This window comes from Saccopteryx leptura, chromosome 3, assembly GCF_036850995.1.
Source record: "Saccopteryx leptura isolate mSacLep1 chromosome 3, mSacLep1_pri_phased_curated, whole genome shotgun sequence".
Lineage (NCBI taxonomy): Eukaryota > Metazoa > Chordata > Mammalia > Chiroptera > Emballonuridae > Saccopteryx > Saccopteryx leptura.
Window position 1 is genome coordinate 8,700,734 of NC_089505.1, and position 17,329 is coordinate 8,718,062.

A 17,329-nucleotide genomic window follows, 5' to 3' on the forward strand; every position below is an offset into this window, starting at 1 on the left:
GGCGGGGCAGATCCCGGGGCCGCGCACCCCCCGGGGTGGGAGCGGCGACAGGGGGCGGAGCCTGTGGCCGGCGGCGGTGTCCTTGCGGCGCTGCTCGGGTCGCCGGTTCACTGCGAGCGGTCAGCGCGGCGCGGCGGCTCGAGGTCGGAGAGGCCTGCTGGTGGCGTCATCATGTTGTCCCGGGCGGCGTGCAGGTGAGGCGCTCGCTCGGGCCGCGAGGCGCAGCGGGGACACGGTGCCCGCCCCAAGGGTGGAGGGTGCGGGCGGCGGGGACGGCGTGCTGGTCGCCTCTCGGGTCCCCGCCTTCCCTCCCTGTTCAGCCGCTGCCGGGCCGGGACCCGGCGGGGTCGAGGGCGCCCTCGGGGCCCGGGTGTCCGGGCAGGTGTGCCATGCGCGCGTCTAGGCGCCGCAGCGACGTTAGGTAAATGCCTCCCAGAACGTGGCGAGCGAGGAAACGACCGAAAGGCCCGGGCGCGCCGCTCGTGCCGCAGCCTCGTCTGCGCAGACGGGCGCGCGTGGCAGCGGACTCCAGCCCGAGCGGACCGCCCTGTGCGTGTTGTTTCCCCAGCGCGAGCCGGAGGCTGGTGCCGGCCGTGGCGTCTCCGGGCTCCAGGCAGAAGCACAGCCTGCCCGACCTGCCGTACGACTATAACGCCCTGGAGCCGCACATCAACACCGAGATCATGAAGCTGCACCACAGCAAGCACCACGCGGCCTACGTGAGCAACCTGAACGTCACGGAGGAGAAGTACCAGGAGGCGCTGCACAAGCGTAGGTCCGGGGCTCTGGGCAGCGGGGCAGCGGGGCGCCGGGCGGCGCTCCACGGGAACGCTTCTCTGTGCGGTCCAGCACTCCACGTGTTCTTGAAATTAATAAGGAAAACATGCGTTGATGGGAAGCGGAAACAGGCTTGTTACTTATTTACTAATATTTCGAATTCAGTTACAGTGTAATGTGGAGTTACCGTTTCTTTTTTAACAAGCCCAGTTGTCAAAAACATTAGCGTGTGGACTTGTTGCGTTTTGCGTCTGCGGAGTGTGTATGGGAATACTATGTTTGAATGTTACTATGCCAAAAAAAAAAAAAAAAAAGCTATTACACTTTAACCTGTTAGTTTAAGCAGCGGTTTGCAGAGAAACTAATTGACAGTCGTGTTTTCAGCTTACAGGTTTGGCTTTATGAGTTAAAAATGGATTTTTTTTCCCTTAAATATTCATATTTTTATTGAATTTAAGTCCTACGAATTTAGTGGAGTAATTTTAGACAGCGACATCTTGTTGGCTGGGGGCATCTAGTGGGAAAATGCAGTATTTCAGCCTAGTTGTCTATGAGGCAAATGGCTAAACCAAACCAAGGGGAAGTTGCCACATTCTGGACTATTTACTTCTGACAGTGGGAGAAACCTCAAGTCTGGCAAAAGTCTCTGAGGCGGGAAAAGTATTGGTGATTTAGGACATAACAAGTGCGGGAAGGATGTGGTAATTGTGAGGCTGGGGAATATCCCAGTTGTGAAAGTATTTCCTACGTGACAACATCTGACACCCATGAACTTCTCTTTTCAGTATTTAAAAACAGCTTGCTTTCACACCTTTTCTTGTGCAATCGAAGCTTTACTTGTTTAATGAGAGCCACTTGAAAGAAAGCTTTACCTTATATTCTATATTGCCCATAAATAAATACCTGTAGAGCTTTCTTTTATTTAAAAGGTTATATTTGAGCCTGACCTGTGGTGGCGAAGTGGATAAAGTGTCGACCTGGAAATGCTGAGGTTGCAGGTTCAAAACCCTGGGCTTGCCTGGTCAAGGCACATATGGGAGTTGATGCTTCCAGCTCCTCCCCCCTTCTCTCTCTCTGTCTCTCCTCTCTCTCTCTCTTACCCCCCTTCTCTCTGTCTCTCCTCTCTCTCTCTGTCTCTCCCTCTCCTCTCTAAAAAAAAAAAAAAAATGAATAATAAAAAACAAGAAATAAAAGGTTATATTTGAAAAATCGTTAAAAAGCTAAATTTTTATGTTTGAAGTTTGGGATTAAAGGAGTATAAGTAAAATCACATCATCAGTCTCATCACATGTAAGTAGCATACTTTTCAAACATTTTTAACTTTTACTGTGTTTAACAGAAAGAGAAACCAAAGAAAATGTTGAACTTCAGAAAATGTTCTTAAAAGCAGATAATAAACCCCCCAAATTTCTATTGAAATTTTAAAATGTTTAAACTCTTAAGAGATTGAAATTGTTAAAGTAATTCTCAAGCATGTTTCTTTTCCATTAGAAAAACATAGTTACTATTGACTTATTAAAACACAATTTAATAAATTTACATTTATTTTTTTTTATTATTTTTTTATTTTTTATAAATTTTATTTATTCATTTTTTTAGAGAGGAGAGAGAAAGGGGGAGAGAGAGACAGAGAGGGAGAGAGAGAGGAGAGAGAGACAGAGAGAGAAGGTGGGGAGGAGCTGGAAGCATCAACTCCCATATGTGCCTTGACCAGGCAAGCCCAGGGTTTCAAACCGGCGACCTCAGCATTTCCATGTCGACGCTTTATCCACTGTGCCACCACAGGTCAGGCAAATTTACATTTATTTTTAAGGTGACTTTCCAAAAAAGTTAATAAAGGGAGCCAGTGATTAGTGAGAAATTTATTTTATAAACATAACAGCAAAAAGTTGACATTTTCAAAAAAAGTCTCACAGATCTATGTATTCAGTTATTGGGTGGTCCTTCTCTCTGAACTGCTAACCAACTTGAGGTTTGGCTTTGTTTAGGAAAACAACAGTGTTCTTGTACTATAAGTATGGTTTCCTGAAATCTTATACCAATTTATAGTCCCACCAGTGCTTAAGTACCCTTCCTCACTTTACCATTGTCAGCTTTGGATGTTAATATGTTAAATGACTATTTCATTATTGAGTAGGACCCAAACCAGAATGGTACTGGAGCATTAATGTGCTTTTTTTTTTTTTTTTTTACTTTTTTTTTTTTCATTTTTCCAAAGCTGGAAACAGGGAGGCAGTCAGACTCCCACGTGTGACTGACTGGGATCCACTAGGCATGCCCATCAGGGGGCGATGCTCTGCCCCTCTGGGGCATCGCTCTGTTGCATCCAGAGCCACTCTAGCGCCTGGGGCAGAGGCCAAGGAGCCATCCCCAGCGCCCGGGCCATCTTTGCTCCAGTGGAGCCTTGGCTTCGGGAGGGGAAGAGAGAGACAGAGAGGAAGGAGAGGGGGAGGGGTGGAGAAGCAGATGGGTGCTTCTCCTGTGTGCCCTGGCCGGGAATTGAACCCGGGACTTCTGCACGCCAGGCCGATGCTCTACTGCTGAGCCAACCGGCCAGGGCCTAATGTACTTTGTTTTATTGCTAATGAGGATACACCTTCTTTCCCATGAAATTGGATTGGAACTGGTTTTCTTTCTCTTTTTTTCCCCTTGAATTGTCCTTTGATGTCCTTTGCTCATTTATATGTTAGGGGCCTTCTTTGAAATATCTTTGTATGAGTGCTTAATATAGTAACGATGCTTGTCTGCCATGAGGTGGTGCTGAATGAGTAAATGGCAGAATAAAAGCTAAAAAAAAGATAGAAGACAATAGTATTTCTTTTCTTTTTTAAACAGTATTTCTTACATAGGTTCTTAGCGTGCTCCCCCAGAACAGAAGTAGAGAGCTTTTCCTGTTACTCTGAGCTTTGAGCAGCACCCTCAGTGGTTCTTTGTCACAAGCCAGTGCAGCTCGTTTTTCAGATCTCGAGTGGGAATGATGGAGGGTTAGAAATAAACGCAAAGAGAGAAAGGGTGGGATTGGGAGGGTTCTTTGCCAGGCTGATGGCTTGCAAGAGCGAGCCTGCACCCCAAACACTTCATTTATAGAGCGGAGAGCAAAGCCATTTGCAAAATAAAGAGAGCTCAGATACAAAGTCCCATTTCTAAGGCAAACTCCCAAGTGCAGAAAACCACCCACCATTCAAAGCAAACAACACAAAGGGTAAAAAGAAAACTGCCTTCAGTCTCTTCTGAAGGACATGGGGGATGGGACTGTAGGAACGTCAGCATCACAGCTAACATGGGGTGTGGGAGGGGCATGTAAGTTGCCTTTACCAACTCAAACAATTAGAGGTTGTGGGGAAGAGCTTAGCCCTTTGGCTTAACCCTTAAACTGCAAGGACTTTTGTCAGCTTGCAGTCTCCCACAGTTCTTAGTGTCCGTCATGTTGCCTCTTTTTTTTTTTTTTCCTGAAGCTAGAAACGGGGAGAGACAGTCAGACTCCCGCATTCGCCTGACCAGATCCACCCGGCACGCCCACCAGGGGGCGATGCTCTGCCCCTTCAGGGCGTCGCTGTGTTGCGACCAGAGCCACTCTAGCGCCTGGGTCAGAGGCCAAGGAGCCATCCCCAGTGCCTGGGCCATCTTTGCTCCAATGGAGCCTTGGCTGTGGGAGGGGAAGACAGAGACAGAGAGGAAGGAGAGGGGGAGGGGTGGAGAAGCAGATGGGCTCTTCTCCTGTGTGCCCTGGCCGGGAATCGAACCCGGGACTTATGCACGCCAGGCCGACGCTCTACCACCGAGCCAACCGCCCAGGGCCCATGTTGCCTCTTGATAGCTTGTGAGTAATGAACATTCGGCATTTGTTTAACAAGGAAATTCCATTTTTCCTAGTAATGCAGTTCATCTGTAGCTTCTGGAAGGCATAGAAAAAATATTTTGTTACTTGTTAGGCAAGGTAGAAAAATAGCCTTCAAACAAGACATCCTTTTGTCTAAGTACTAGAAATATCAGAGAATTTTTAACCTTAGAAACTACATTCAGTAGATTCAATTATCTAGTCAGTCAACAAATATTCATTGAGTGAAGGCTGTGTATGAGGCAGTGTATTGGGCTCTGGGACTGAGCAGTGCATGAAAGTCCTTGTCCCACCCTGGGCCTTTCATTATCTAGCGGGAGGCAGATGAACAAGTAAATATGCGTAGTATTAAAACATGGTCTGAAGATCTAACTCACAAAAAATAAAGTGTAGGGGGATTGCTGGCTTCTTCCTGTGGCTGGAAGGCGTCACTGCTGGGTTGGCGGTTCAGTAGCAACCTGCAGGAGAAAGGAGGGAACGGAGCTCGAGGCGCCTCGGGGAGGAAGGTTCCTGCACTGGAAGCCTGGCCCTGGGAGCTGAGCTGTTGTAAGAGCCCGGAGGCCAGTGTGGCTGGAGCTGGGCCAGCTAGGAGCTACAGAGGGTCACGTGGCAGGCCGGGCTGCAGCCAAGTGTAAGGGGCGGGGCTCACTCTGACAAGAGCAGCCCGCCGAGCAGCTTGACCAGGGAAGTGCCTTGAGGGGTGTGGGGTCTAGAGGGGCCTCTGCCCACGGTGTTGAGGAGAGTCTGCGGGGGGCAGATGTGGGAGCAGGTGTTGAGGAGAGTCTGCGGGGGGCAGATGTGGGAGCAGGTGTTGAGGAGAGTCTGCGGGGGGGCAGATGTGGGAGCAGGTGTTGAGGATAGGCTGCTGGGGGCAGATGTGGGAGCAGGTGTTGAGGAGAGTCTGCGGGGGGCAGATGTGGGAGCAGGTGTTGAGGATAGTCTGCGGGGGGCAGATGTGGGAGCAGGTGTTGAGGAGAGTCTGCGGGGGGCAGATGTGGGAGCAGGTGTTGAGGATAGGCTGCGGGGGGCAGATGTGGGAGCAGGTGTTGAGGATAGTCTGCGGGGGGCAGATGTGGGAGCAGGTGTTGAGGATAGTCTGCGGGGGGGCAGATGTGGGAGCAGGTGTTGAGGATAGTCTGCGGGGGGGGGGGGGGGGGGCAGATGTGGGAGCAGGTGTTGAGGATAGTCTGCTGGGGGCAGATGTGGGAGCAGGTGTTGAGGATAGTCTGCGGGGGGGGGGGGGGGCAGATGTGGGAGCAGGTGTTGAGGATAGTCTGCGGGGGGCAGATGTGGGAGCAGGTGTTGAGGATAGTCTGCGGGGGGCAGATGTGGGAGCAGGTGTTGAGGAGAGTCTGCGGGGGGGGGGGGGGGGGGGCAGATGTGGGAGCAGGTGTTGAGGAGAGTCTGCGGGGGGGGGGGGGCAGATGTGGGAGCAGGTGTTGAGGAGAGTCTGCGGGGGGCAGATGTAGGGAGCAGGTGTTGAGGATAGTCTGCGGGGGGGGGGGGGGGGGCAGATGTGGGAGCAGGTGTTGAGGATGTCTGCGGGGGGCAGATGTGGGAGCAGGTGTTGAGGATAGTCTGCGGGGGGGCAGATGTGGGAGCAGGTGTTGAGGATAGTCTGGGGGGGGCAGATGTGGGAGCAGGTGTTGAGGATAGGCTGCGGGGGGCAGATGTGGGAGCAGGTGTTGAGGATAGGCTGCTGGGGGCAGATGTGGGAGCAGGTGTTGAGGATAGTCTGCGGGGGGCAGATGTGGGAGCAGGTGTTGAGGATAGGCTGCTGGGGGCAGATGTGGGAGCAGGTGTTGAGGATAGTCTGCGGGGTGCAGATGTGGGAGCAGGTGTTGAGGATAGTCTGCTGGGGGCAGATGTGGGAGCAGGTGTTGAGGATAGGCTGCTGTGGGCAGATGTGGGAGCAGGTGTTGAGGATAGTCTGCTGGGGGCAGATGTGGGAGCAGGTGTTGAGGATAGGCTGCTGGGGGCAGATGTGGGAGCAGGTGTTGAGGATAGGCTGCTGGGGGCAGATGTGGGAGCAGGTGTTGAGGATAGTCTGCGGGGGGCAGATGTGGGAGCAGGAGGTCAGCGCGCAAGGGCAGCGGGAATGCTGGTGGGAGAGAGATGCTGCTGGTCTGCACAGGCGTCGGAAGAAGGGGTTGGATTCTGCATGTGTTTTATTGCTGGCGGATACGCTGGTGAGTTGGATGTGGGGTGAGAGAAAAGGAGTCAAAGATGACCAAGCCATCAAAAATGCCCTGCAAAGACAGCTGGCACTTACTGAGGTGGGGAAACCCCAGTAGGAGTAAGTTTGGGGTTGAAAATCAGTTCAACTTTGAATATGTGATGTTCCGTGTTAATGCAACAGTGAGATTATTTTTCAGTGCATAGTTGTCTACCTAGGAGATGAGAGATGAAAATTTCCCACATAGTCTGTGTTATGAAACCATACATTTTAGCATTCCACTGTTCTCTATTTTTGTTCTTCATTATTTCATTTGCTGAGATCTTTTCTATGCAAGGAAACTGAGTTCTTTGAAGCGGAGGAGTGAGTTTTCTGCTAGCTGCCATGCCTGCTGGGTCTCTCACTTGTTTTTCAACATTTTACTAATCTCCTAAAAATTCAGTGGGACATAATAATTTTGGGAAGGTCTTTTTTTGGTAGAATCGTGAAATTGTAGAATTTTAGGATCTATGGGATGTTATAGATAAATTGACCCAATTATCTGACATTTTACAAAGAATAAACCAGTGTATAGAATGGCTGGAAAAGTAAGAATTTTAAAAAATATATTTGCAGTCTTGGCCAGTTGGCTCAGTGGTAGAATACTAGCCTGGCATGTGGATGTCCTGGGTTCAACTCCCAGTCAGGGCACACAGGAGAAATGCCCATCTGCTTCTCTATCCCTCCCCCTCACTTCTCTCTCTCTCTCTCTCTTCCCTTCCTGCAGCCATGGCTTGATTGGAGCAAGCTGGTCCTGGGTGCTGAGGATGGCTCCATGGCTCCATTGCAGCGTATCCGCCAGCAATGCCAGCTCTCCCTATAAAACACATGCATTCCTAAGGCTCTAGGAAAAGCTTGGTTGCCCCAGATGGGCAGAACATTGCCCTCTAGTGTGCTTGCCGGGTGGATCCCGGTCAGGGTGCATATGGGAGTCTGTCTGCTTCCCCTCCTCTCAATGAAAAAAAAAAATGTATTTTGCATTTTAACATTTCAGGTGATGTTACAGCTCAGATAGCTCTTCAGCCTGCACTGAAGTTCAACGGTGGAGGCCACATCAATCACAGCATTTTCTGGACAAACCTGAGCCCTAAGGGTGGAGGAGAGCCCAAAGGTCAGTATATGCTGGTGCAAGCTTAGCTGCGTTTTGTGCATGATAGGAATGACTGTTGATTTTTTTTTGTTACCCTAATTCTCTCTGAGGCGTCATAACGGCATCTTTTTTATAGCAAGAAGTACAAATCAAGTTGTAACTTTCAAAGGGACACATGTAAGAATAGAGTGCATTTCAGGGGTTGTGTCATCAGATTTTATACACACACATATGCAGTATCACACATGGTGTTAGCTTTTGGTTGAAATGTACTATACTCTACATTAGGAAAAGAGTGAGAAGCACTTTTTAGGAAAAAACAGGACCTGAGGTGAGACACTTAACCATCCTGAACCCTACTTTCTTCATCTATGCGATAACAGGGATCATAATAGGGCTGTTTTGAGAATTAAGTTATTCAATATAAAGTGTTTAGAATAGTGGTTTTTGCTATTATTTTACTTCTCTTCCTAAGTGACTGGAAGTCAGCTGTCCCAGAAAAGTAGGTTTTCCAGGACAACCACAGGTGGTGAGGGGAGAACAGAGCTGGTGGTCTGGCCCACTCTCCTCGTTCACGTGACTTACTGTGCTGCGTGTGGAGACTTTAATACTTTAATAGCCCCCCCCCTCCCCAGGCCAGGGAGAGTACAGGGCATAAATATAGCTCCCCTCCCTTATTTCTGGGCTTCAGGAATATACCTTAAATTTCTATGTGTGTGTTTTTTAATTGTGTTCTAGAAGGCATCTTATGCAATTGAAATAAGCAGTTTGGGCCCTGGGCAGTTGGCTCAGTGGTAGGGTGTTGGCCTAGCGTGTGGATGTCCTGGGTTCGATTCCTAGTCAGGGCACACAGGAGACGCGACCATCTGCTTCTCCCCCCTTCCCCTCTTCCTTCTCTCTCTCTCTTTCTCTCCTGCAGCAATGGCTCAATTGATTTGAGCACATTGGTCCTGGGTACTGTGGATAGCTCCATGGAGCCTCTGGCTAAGGCACTAAAAATAGCTCATTTGCAAGCATGGTGCCAGACAGAGGTTGTTGGATAGATCCCGGTGGAGGCGCAGGCGGGAATCTGTCTGTCTCCCCTTCTCTCACTTGGAAAAGAAGAAGGGAAAAAAATAAAAGAGATAAGCTATTTCATTAAGAAGCAAAGATGAGGCCTGACCTGTGGTGGTGCAGTGGATAAAGTGTCAACCTGGAAATGCTGAGGTTGCCGGTTCGAAACCCTGGGCTTGCCTGGTCAAGGCACAAAAAAAAAAAAAAAAAAAGAAGCAGCAGCAAAGATGAATGGGGGAGTAAGTATGGGAAGCTGGACACTTTATTTTTTGTGAGTTAGATCTTCAGACCATGTTTTAACACTACTGAGGTCTTTTGAGTTAGCAGAGTATCAGCCACACCCCTATTCAATCAACAGGTGTTGGTACTCTGGCATTTTGTGTTACCTGTATCACTTCAGTCCATTGTTAGTGTTTATAACACATGATTTCACTTTTAATGGAGAGATGATATTTTTGACCTAGTTGATGTGTTCAGTCTAGAAAGATATTCTCTATTGCTGTACAGTAAAAAGGCTATAGCTCTTTTTAAAAACACATTGTTATATTATATAGTAATATAAGAGAAAAATCACTCTTTTTAACACAATATCATTGAGATAGAACAGCTCTAGGCTACCTTGGAGAAGAAACAAGTAACAGCCATAACATTTTATTCCGAAACTGAGAGGCAGGGTAGAAGTCAAAGGAAAATTTTCCGCTGAGTGGAGGAAAAAAAGCGAGTGGGAACGGTTGTTTCTTTGCCCAGGGCAGTAGCTCAGCGAGGGCAGAAACCCTCTGCAGTCCTCAGTCACGAGTGGGAACCGTGGGGCCCGGGGCCCTGGAGTCGTGCGGAGTTATGGAGGCTCACTGGGTGGTTTTGTTTTTTTTTCCAGAGAGAGGGATAGACAGGGACAGACAGACAGAAACGGAAAGATGAGAAGCATCAATCATCAGTTTTTCGTTGCGACACCTTAGTTGTTCATTGATTGCTTTCTCATATGTGCCTTGACCGTGGGCCTTCAGCAGACCAAGTAACCCCTTGCTCGAGCCAGCGACTTTGGGTCCAAGCTGATGAGACTTGCTCAAACCAGATGATCCTACGCTCAAGCTGGCGACCTTGGGGTCTCGAACCTGGGTCCTCGGCATCCCAGTCTGACACTCTATCCACTGCGCCATCGCCTGGTCAGGCTCACTGGGTTTTCTTGTATCTTCTATGTGGTGGTGTCCAGTTGTATCTTGGGCCATATAACAATCTTTTATGTATGTAATAAAATATTGTAATTGTTACCATCTGTTCATTTGTGGCTTTTTTTTTTTTTTTAATAGGGGAACTGCTGGAAGCCATCAAACGTGATTTTGGTTCCTTCGCCGCATTTCAGGAGAAGCTGACCACTGTTTCTGCTGGCGTTCAAGGCTCAGGCTGGGGGTGGCTTGGTTTCAATAAGGAACGAGGACGCTTACAGATTGCTGCTTGTCCCAACCAGGATCCCCTGGAAGGAACAACAGGTTAGATTGGAATATTGTTACATATTCATTTGGGGGAGATGGTTCACTATAAAACACTTCACTTGAAATACGAAAAACCAGCAGTATTTAAACCTATCATGAGCCTGTACTTATTTGAGCAAATCTTTTTTATTTTTCTTGTGGGAGAGACAGAGACAGTCAGAGAGAGGGACATATAGGGACAGACAGACAGGAAGGGAGAGAGATGAGAAACATCAATTCTTCGTTGCGGTTCCTTAGTTGTTCATTGATTGATTTCTCATATGTGCCTTGACCGGGGGGGCTACAGCAGACCCAGTGACCCCTTGCTTGAGCCAGCAACCTTGGGCTCAAGCTGGTGAGCCTTGGTCAAACCAGATGAGCTCGCACTCAAGCTGGCGATCTCGGGGTCTTGAACTTGGGTCCTCCACATGCCAGTCCAACGCTCTATCCACTGTGCCACCGCCTGGTCAGGCTTGAGCAAATCTTAACAGATGATGCCTAGACTCTATGTAAGCAAAAGTGCTTTAAAAGTTCTTGATTTTTTGAGATCTTAAATCTTACAAAAATAAGAACATATGATTTTACCAATACATTAACCAAAAAAAAGTCTTAAACCACTTCATTTGACAGTGAGTTTGTATCAGCGGTGCAATTATATTCACTAAAGTAAAAATACTAAAATTAGATAAACAACAAGAGCAAGGAAAAGACATTTGACTTCAGAACTTGGACTCACTCTACTGAGCACTCGTGATCGAACTGGGAGGAGAGCTCAGATTTCCAGACTTCTGCCTTTCTGGGGGTTTGATATTTGACAGAATTTGGCTTAGAAGTGTCAGGTTGGGCTTACCTAGTCTTTTTTTTAATGTGGCACCAGATTGAATTAGATCCTCCTTAGGAAACAGAATCATAAGCCATCCAGCAGTTAGCTTTGATGTAAAGAAGCCCAAGTGACACCTTCACATCAAACAACAGCCGCTCTCAGCCACCTTTTCCACCTCTACTCACGTCAGAAAGCTTGTTACATGACTTCTCGAATGTACTCAGACTTTCCCGGAACCTAAATGGCTCTTTTGAGAAATTGAGATGCCACAGGATTTGTAAAAGCAGCCAAAGGGCTGTGGGCACCGAGTGCCTTAGGGGGCAGGCTTGCCCCTGAAGGTACCCCTGGAAAGGCTGTGTGTGAGTCCAGCTGAATCCTGGCTGCACCTCCTGTGTGCCTTTCTTTGGTCCTATGCAGTTTCCCTTATGTCACTTGTTCTTTCTATTAGTGTCTCATAAGTGCTTTTATTCCCCAAGACTAACATTAGCCTTGGGGAGCAGGGCAGCTTTCTCACAACCTCCCTGAGAACTCAGGACCGTTGGAAGGTCCTCAGCCAGCCCCCAAACAACATTCTCTTACTGGGACCCCCAGTGAGGATGACCGACACCTGGTTCTTGGATAAATCTGTTAAGAACCGCTATTAAAATACGGTAGTTAATTGATTTTTCCAGGTCTGTTTTAATTATTTTTAGTACTATCCACATTTTCTTCAAAAGAGTCAAGTTTAAAATCTTTTCTATAGGAGTCTTTATTCTTTTTTTAAAATTTTTTTTTTTTTATTTTTCTAAAGTTGGAAACGAGGAGGCAGTCAGACAGACTCCCGCATGTGCCCGACCAGGATCCACCCGGCACATCCACCAGGGGGCGATGCTCTGCCCATCTGGGGCGTCGCTCTGTTGCAACCAGAGCCATTCTAGCACCTGAGGCAGAGGCCACAGAGCCATCCTCAGTGCCCGGGCCAACTTTGCTCCAGTGGAGCCTTGGCTGCGGGAGGGGAAGAGAGAGACAGAGAGGAAGGAGAGGGGAGGGGTGGAGAAGCAGATGGGTGCTTCTCCTGTGTGCCCTGGCCGGGAATCGAACCTGGGACTTCCGCACGCCAGGCCGACGCTCTCCCACTGAGCCAACTGGCCAGGGCCGGAGTCTTTATTCTTATGCACGTTTCCTGTTTATGGCAGAGACTGGAGAATGGATGAGACTGTTGTGCAGGGTGATTGTGGATGCGTGGGATGAAGGATAAAGGGACAAGATGCAGTATTTAAGTTGACATTTATTGTTTTTGCTTTTTTCCCCCCCTTTCCAATAGGTCTTATTCCACTGCTGGGGATTGATGTGTGGGAGCATGCTTATTACCTTCAATATAAAAATGTCAGACCTGATTATCTAAAGGCTATTTGGAAGGTAATCAACTGGGAGAATGTATCTGAGAGATACATGGCTTGCAAAAAGTGAAACATCAGCATTACACTGAATATATAAGGCTCTTGACAACTATTTTTATAGTAGAGCACCTAAGTATTCCGTAAGCTGCTCTATTGTAGCATTTCTGATCGTGGCTTCTTCAAGTATTTGATAAATATAATTTAGTACTATAAATAATATCTTGTTTTAATTTTTGTTGTTGGGCAACTGTTTGAAAATATTAAAAGCTTCCTATGACTTAGTCTTTTGATTGAACATCTTCTTCAGAGAGATCAAACACTTAGGAGGTGATAAATGTCATAAAGACATCCAAAATATTGCATCCTATACTGTTGGGGCCTCTAGGGAAACCTCTCTGATCCTGTTCTGCATTGATAGAAAAATCTAGTCTTTTGTGCCAGTTGTTTAATAATAAAATATTAAATTTTTTTTTCCCAAGGGAAATACTAGTTTTCTATTAAAAATTGCTTGTTTTGTAAGTAATCCTATGTCTAGTATTACTTCTGGTAGTTATCACCCAGTATTCTGTAATTATTTACAGTCATATGTTGCACAAAGTTAACAGCATTTTGTCATATAAATAAATATGTGATTGCTAATTGAGAATGGTTTGTTTTATTTTGAGAAGGAAATAGTTGTGCATCTGAATTGTATGTGTGTGTTTGTGTGTGTAATACAAAGACTTGTATGTGAAATTTGGTTTTCAAACATAAAAATGTGTGTTGGTTAAGTGCTCAAAAGGGATACAATTAGGCCTGGTTGATGATGGGGAGGAGGCCTCGGTCCCTGTGGCCTGGCGCTTGCCCCGCCCCTCCTTCCAGGTTGTTCTGAGCAGGAGCACCCCTCGCCCCTTCCCAGGAGTGAGTGACAGGTTCCCGGCCGCCTCCCAGGTGCATGCGCTGTGGGAACATTCCTTATCGGAGACTGTTTTGAGTCATTTTGATGTTTTTCCTTTAGAAAATGTACAGCCACTACAGAAGCCTTATATTGTTTTTTTTCTCAATAAAGGGAAAACTGCACATAATACAAGCACACAGCACCTCGGATGGTGTTTGGGTTTTGTCGCAGAGGGCGCTGTTCCCACATGGCCCGGGCCTCGGGTCCTTGGCTCCGCAGGCGCAGCGCCTTCTCCTTGTCTTTGATGGCTGTGGGCTCTTTCATCAACTGGACATTTCCTAAAGTATTCTACAGTTCTGTTACTGAACACTTCACTTGTTTCTAATTGTTTTATTAAAAATAACGCTGTCTTGAGCAGCCCACGTAGGTTTTACCTTCTATTGGAGTATTTTCTCTATAGAGGGTTTTTTCTTAAACCTATTTTGAGTAACAGGATGTTTACCCAAGTTTGTTTTCTTTATTTCTTTGTCCCACCCCCTTTTCCTTTTTTCCCCCGTGGAAAAATGGAGTAACTTAGAAGTTTCAATACTGAAGACTGAAGTGTTTTTTGTTTGTTTTTTAAAAATAAACTTAAGGCACTTTTTCAGAATTCAGTTAGAAAAGCATGTAGGCTTTCTGAATTGTTGAGTGTTGACGAGGCTAATAACTGTGTGTGTGTGTGTGTGTGTGTGTGTGTTTGTGTGTGTGTGTGTGTGTGTGTGTAGACTGAAAACACTTCGGACACTATGGTTGTCTGTATGCCGCATTAAAGTGACTTTCCTGGAGCACAAATGGAACCTTGTGACTACTGTTTACGAAAATAACGTCACCCTGGCTGGATGGCTCCGTTGGTTGGAGCATTGTCCCAGAGTGCAGAGGGTGCTGGTTCAATTCCTGGTCAGGGCACATACAGGAGCAGATTGATGTTCCTGTCTCTCTCTCCCTCTCTCCCTTCCTCTCTAAAATCAGTAAAAAGTATATATAGATAAAATAATCTGTATACCTATATATTTATACACAGGGCAACAGGGCAGGGAACTATTTAAACAGACCATCTAGAAAAGTAGACCTGGTTTTGGTTTTTTTTTTGTATTTTTCTGAGAGAAGGCAGAGAAACAGACTCCTGCATGCACCTGACCGGGACCACCTGGCATGCCCACCAGGGGGCAACACTCTGTCCATCTGTGGTGTTGCTCCCTTGCGAACAGAGCCATTAAAGCGCCTGAGGTGGAGGCCATGGAGCCATCCTCAGGGCCTAGCCCAACTTTCTGCCATGGAGCCTTGGCTGAGGGAGCAGAAGAGAGAGAAAGGAGAAGGGGAGGGGTGGAGAAGCAGATGGGCACTTCTCCTGTGTGCCCTGGCTGGGAATCGAACCCTGGACATCCATGCACCAGACTGATGCTCTACCCTGAGCCCACCGGCCAGGGCCAAAGTAGGACCTTTTTGAAAGATGAGCTTTTGAATCTTAAGTTTTCTGCTGGATCATGGTATGCGTTGAACGAAAAAAGATACGCAGAAATTACTGATTTATATAAAGCTCTTTGACTCAGTAAACTTAAGATTTCAAAAAAATTCAATGTTAATTTCCACGGGGCTCCATTTTTGCTTTGGCTTTGTGTTGAAGGGAAGCTCGCTGTATGGAGGTTTTGCGTGTTCCTCCGTCACAGGTTTCAAGAGTAAGATAATTTACAGAGTAAACATCGTAATTATCCAGCAGAGAGTGAGACTTAAGATTCTGGTTAGCCCTGTTTTTCATACTAGAAAAAAAGCAGAAAAGGTGAAATAGCCGTTTCTTCTGAAAACACGTGGTCACCCAGGGGGGACCTTTGTGACTCGTGGGCAGTACCAGCCCTGTTCTAGATGTGCTCGTCAAACCCGAGCCTGTGACTTGGGCTGCCGGAAGCAGGACGCAGACACTGTCTATCACTTGGTATCCACGGCTTGCACTGCACAAACTTCGCTGTTGAGAAATCACAGCTTGATTGCACACTTCAGATTCAGGGTCTTAAAATGGATTTGAATTTCTGTTGAATATCTTTAAAAAATGACAGCAAAATCATTTTAAGTAAGATTGATACGCATTGTGAGTCGTATCTAAAACAAGGTAGAAATACAGATTTGATTTCCTGTTGTAATTCCGGGAACTGCTGTTTGGGATAGTTATTAGGTAGCTTTTATAAATTAGTATCGCCTGACCTGTGGTGGTGCAGTGGATAAAGCGTCAACCTGGAAACGCTGAGGTTGCCGGTTCAAAACCCTGGGCTTGCCTGGTCAAGGCACATATGGGAGTTGATGCTTCCTGCTCCTCCCCCCTTCCCTCTCTCTCTTTCTCTCTCTCCCCTCTCTATAATGAATAAATAAAATCTTAAAAACAAACAACCAATATCTCTAATGAATACAGATGCTAAAATTCTTAACAAAATACTGGCAAACTGAATACAACAACATATTAAAAAAATAATACATCATGATCAAGTGGGATTCATCCCAGAATCTCAAGGATGGTTCAACATACGCAAAACGGTTAACGTAATACACCATATCAACAAAACAAAGAACAAAAACCACATGATCTTATCAATAGATGCAGAAAAGGCTTTTGATAAAATACAACACAATTTTATGTTTAAGACTCTCAACAAAATGGGTATAGAAGGAAAATATCTCAACATGATAAAGGCCATATATGATAAACCATCAGCCAACATCATTTTAAAACGGCATAAAACTGAGGACTTTCTACCTTAAATCGAAACAAGACAGGGTTGTCCACTCTCTCCACTCTTATTTAACGTGGTGCTAGAAGTTCTGCCAGAGCAATCAGACAAGACAAAGAAATAAAAGGCATCCATATCGGAAAAGAAGAAGTAAAGGTATCACTTTTTGCTGATGATATGATCCTATACATCGAAAACCCGCAAGGACTCCACAAAAAGATTATTAGAAACAATAAACCAATACAGTAAGGTCGCAGGATACAAATTAACATACATAAGTCCATAGCCTTTCTCTATGCCAACAATGAAATATTAGAAAACGAACTAAAAAAAATAATCCCCTTCACGATTGCAACAAAAAAAATAAAATACCTAGGAATAAACATAACAAAGAATGTAAAGGACCTATATAATGAAAATTACAAAACATTGTTAAGGAAATCGAAAAAGATACAATGAGATGGAAAAATATTCTTGTTCTTGGATAGGAAGAATAAATATAATCAAAATGGCCATATTACCCAAAGCAATATACAAATTTAATGCAATTCCCATCAAAATCCCTATGAGATTTTTTAAAGAAATGGAACAAAAAATCATCAGATTTATATGGAACTATAAAAAACCCCGAATAGCCAAAACAATCCTAAGGAAAAAAGAATGAAGCTGGGGGCATTACAATACCTGACTTTAAACTATATTATAGGGGCCACAATAATCAAAACAGCATGGTATTGGCAGAAAAATAGACACTCAGACCAATGGACAGAATAGAAAGCCCAGAAATAAAACCACATATATATGGTCAAATAATCTTTGATAAAGGGGCCAACAACACACAATGGAGAAAAGAAAGCCTCTTCAACAAATGGTGTTGGGAAAACTGGAAAGCCACATGCAAAAGAATGAAACTTGACTACAGCCTGTCCCCGTGTACTAAAATTAATTCAAAATGGATCAAAGACCTAAATATAAGACCTGAAACAATAAAGTACATAGAAGAAGACATAGGTACTAAACTCATGGACCTGGGTTTTAAAGAACATTTTATG

General features: G+C 46.0%; 1 protein-coding gene across 1 annotated transcript; it reads left to right on the forward strand.

Moving 5' to 3' along the window:
* Positions 1-36: 36 nt before the first annotated feature.
* On the forward strand, positions 37-13,290 carry SOD2 (superoxide dismutase 2). Its single transcript, XM_066372905.1, has 5 exons — positions 37-194; positions 569-771; positions 7,825-7,941; positions 10,281-10,460; positions 12,569-13,290. The coding sequence occupies exons 1-5, from the start codon at positions 172-174 to the stop codon at positions 12,712-12,714; spliced, it is 669 nt and encodes a 222-aa protein (XP_066229002.1). The 5' UTR covers positions 37-171; the 3' UTR covers positions 12,715-13,290.
* Positions 13,291-17,329: the final 4,039 nt, after the last annotated feature.

Excerpts from the sequence above, each read along its gene's own strand:
- SOD2 (XM_066372905.1), top strand. The coding sequence starts at position 172 with ATGTTGTCCCGGGCGGCGTGCAG. Across the intron at positions 195-568 it reads TTGTCCCGGGCGGCGTGCAG|CGCGAGCCGGAGGCTGGTGC; the intron begins GTGAGGCGCTCG and ends TTGTTTCCCCAG. Across the intron at positions 7,942-10,280 it reads GGGTGGAGGAGAGCCCAAAG|GGGAACTGCTGGAAGCCATC; the intron begins GTCAGTATATGC and ends TTTTTTTAATAG.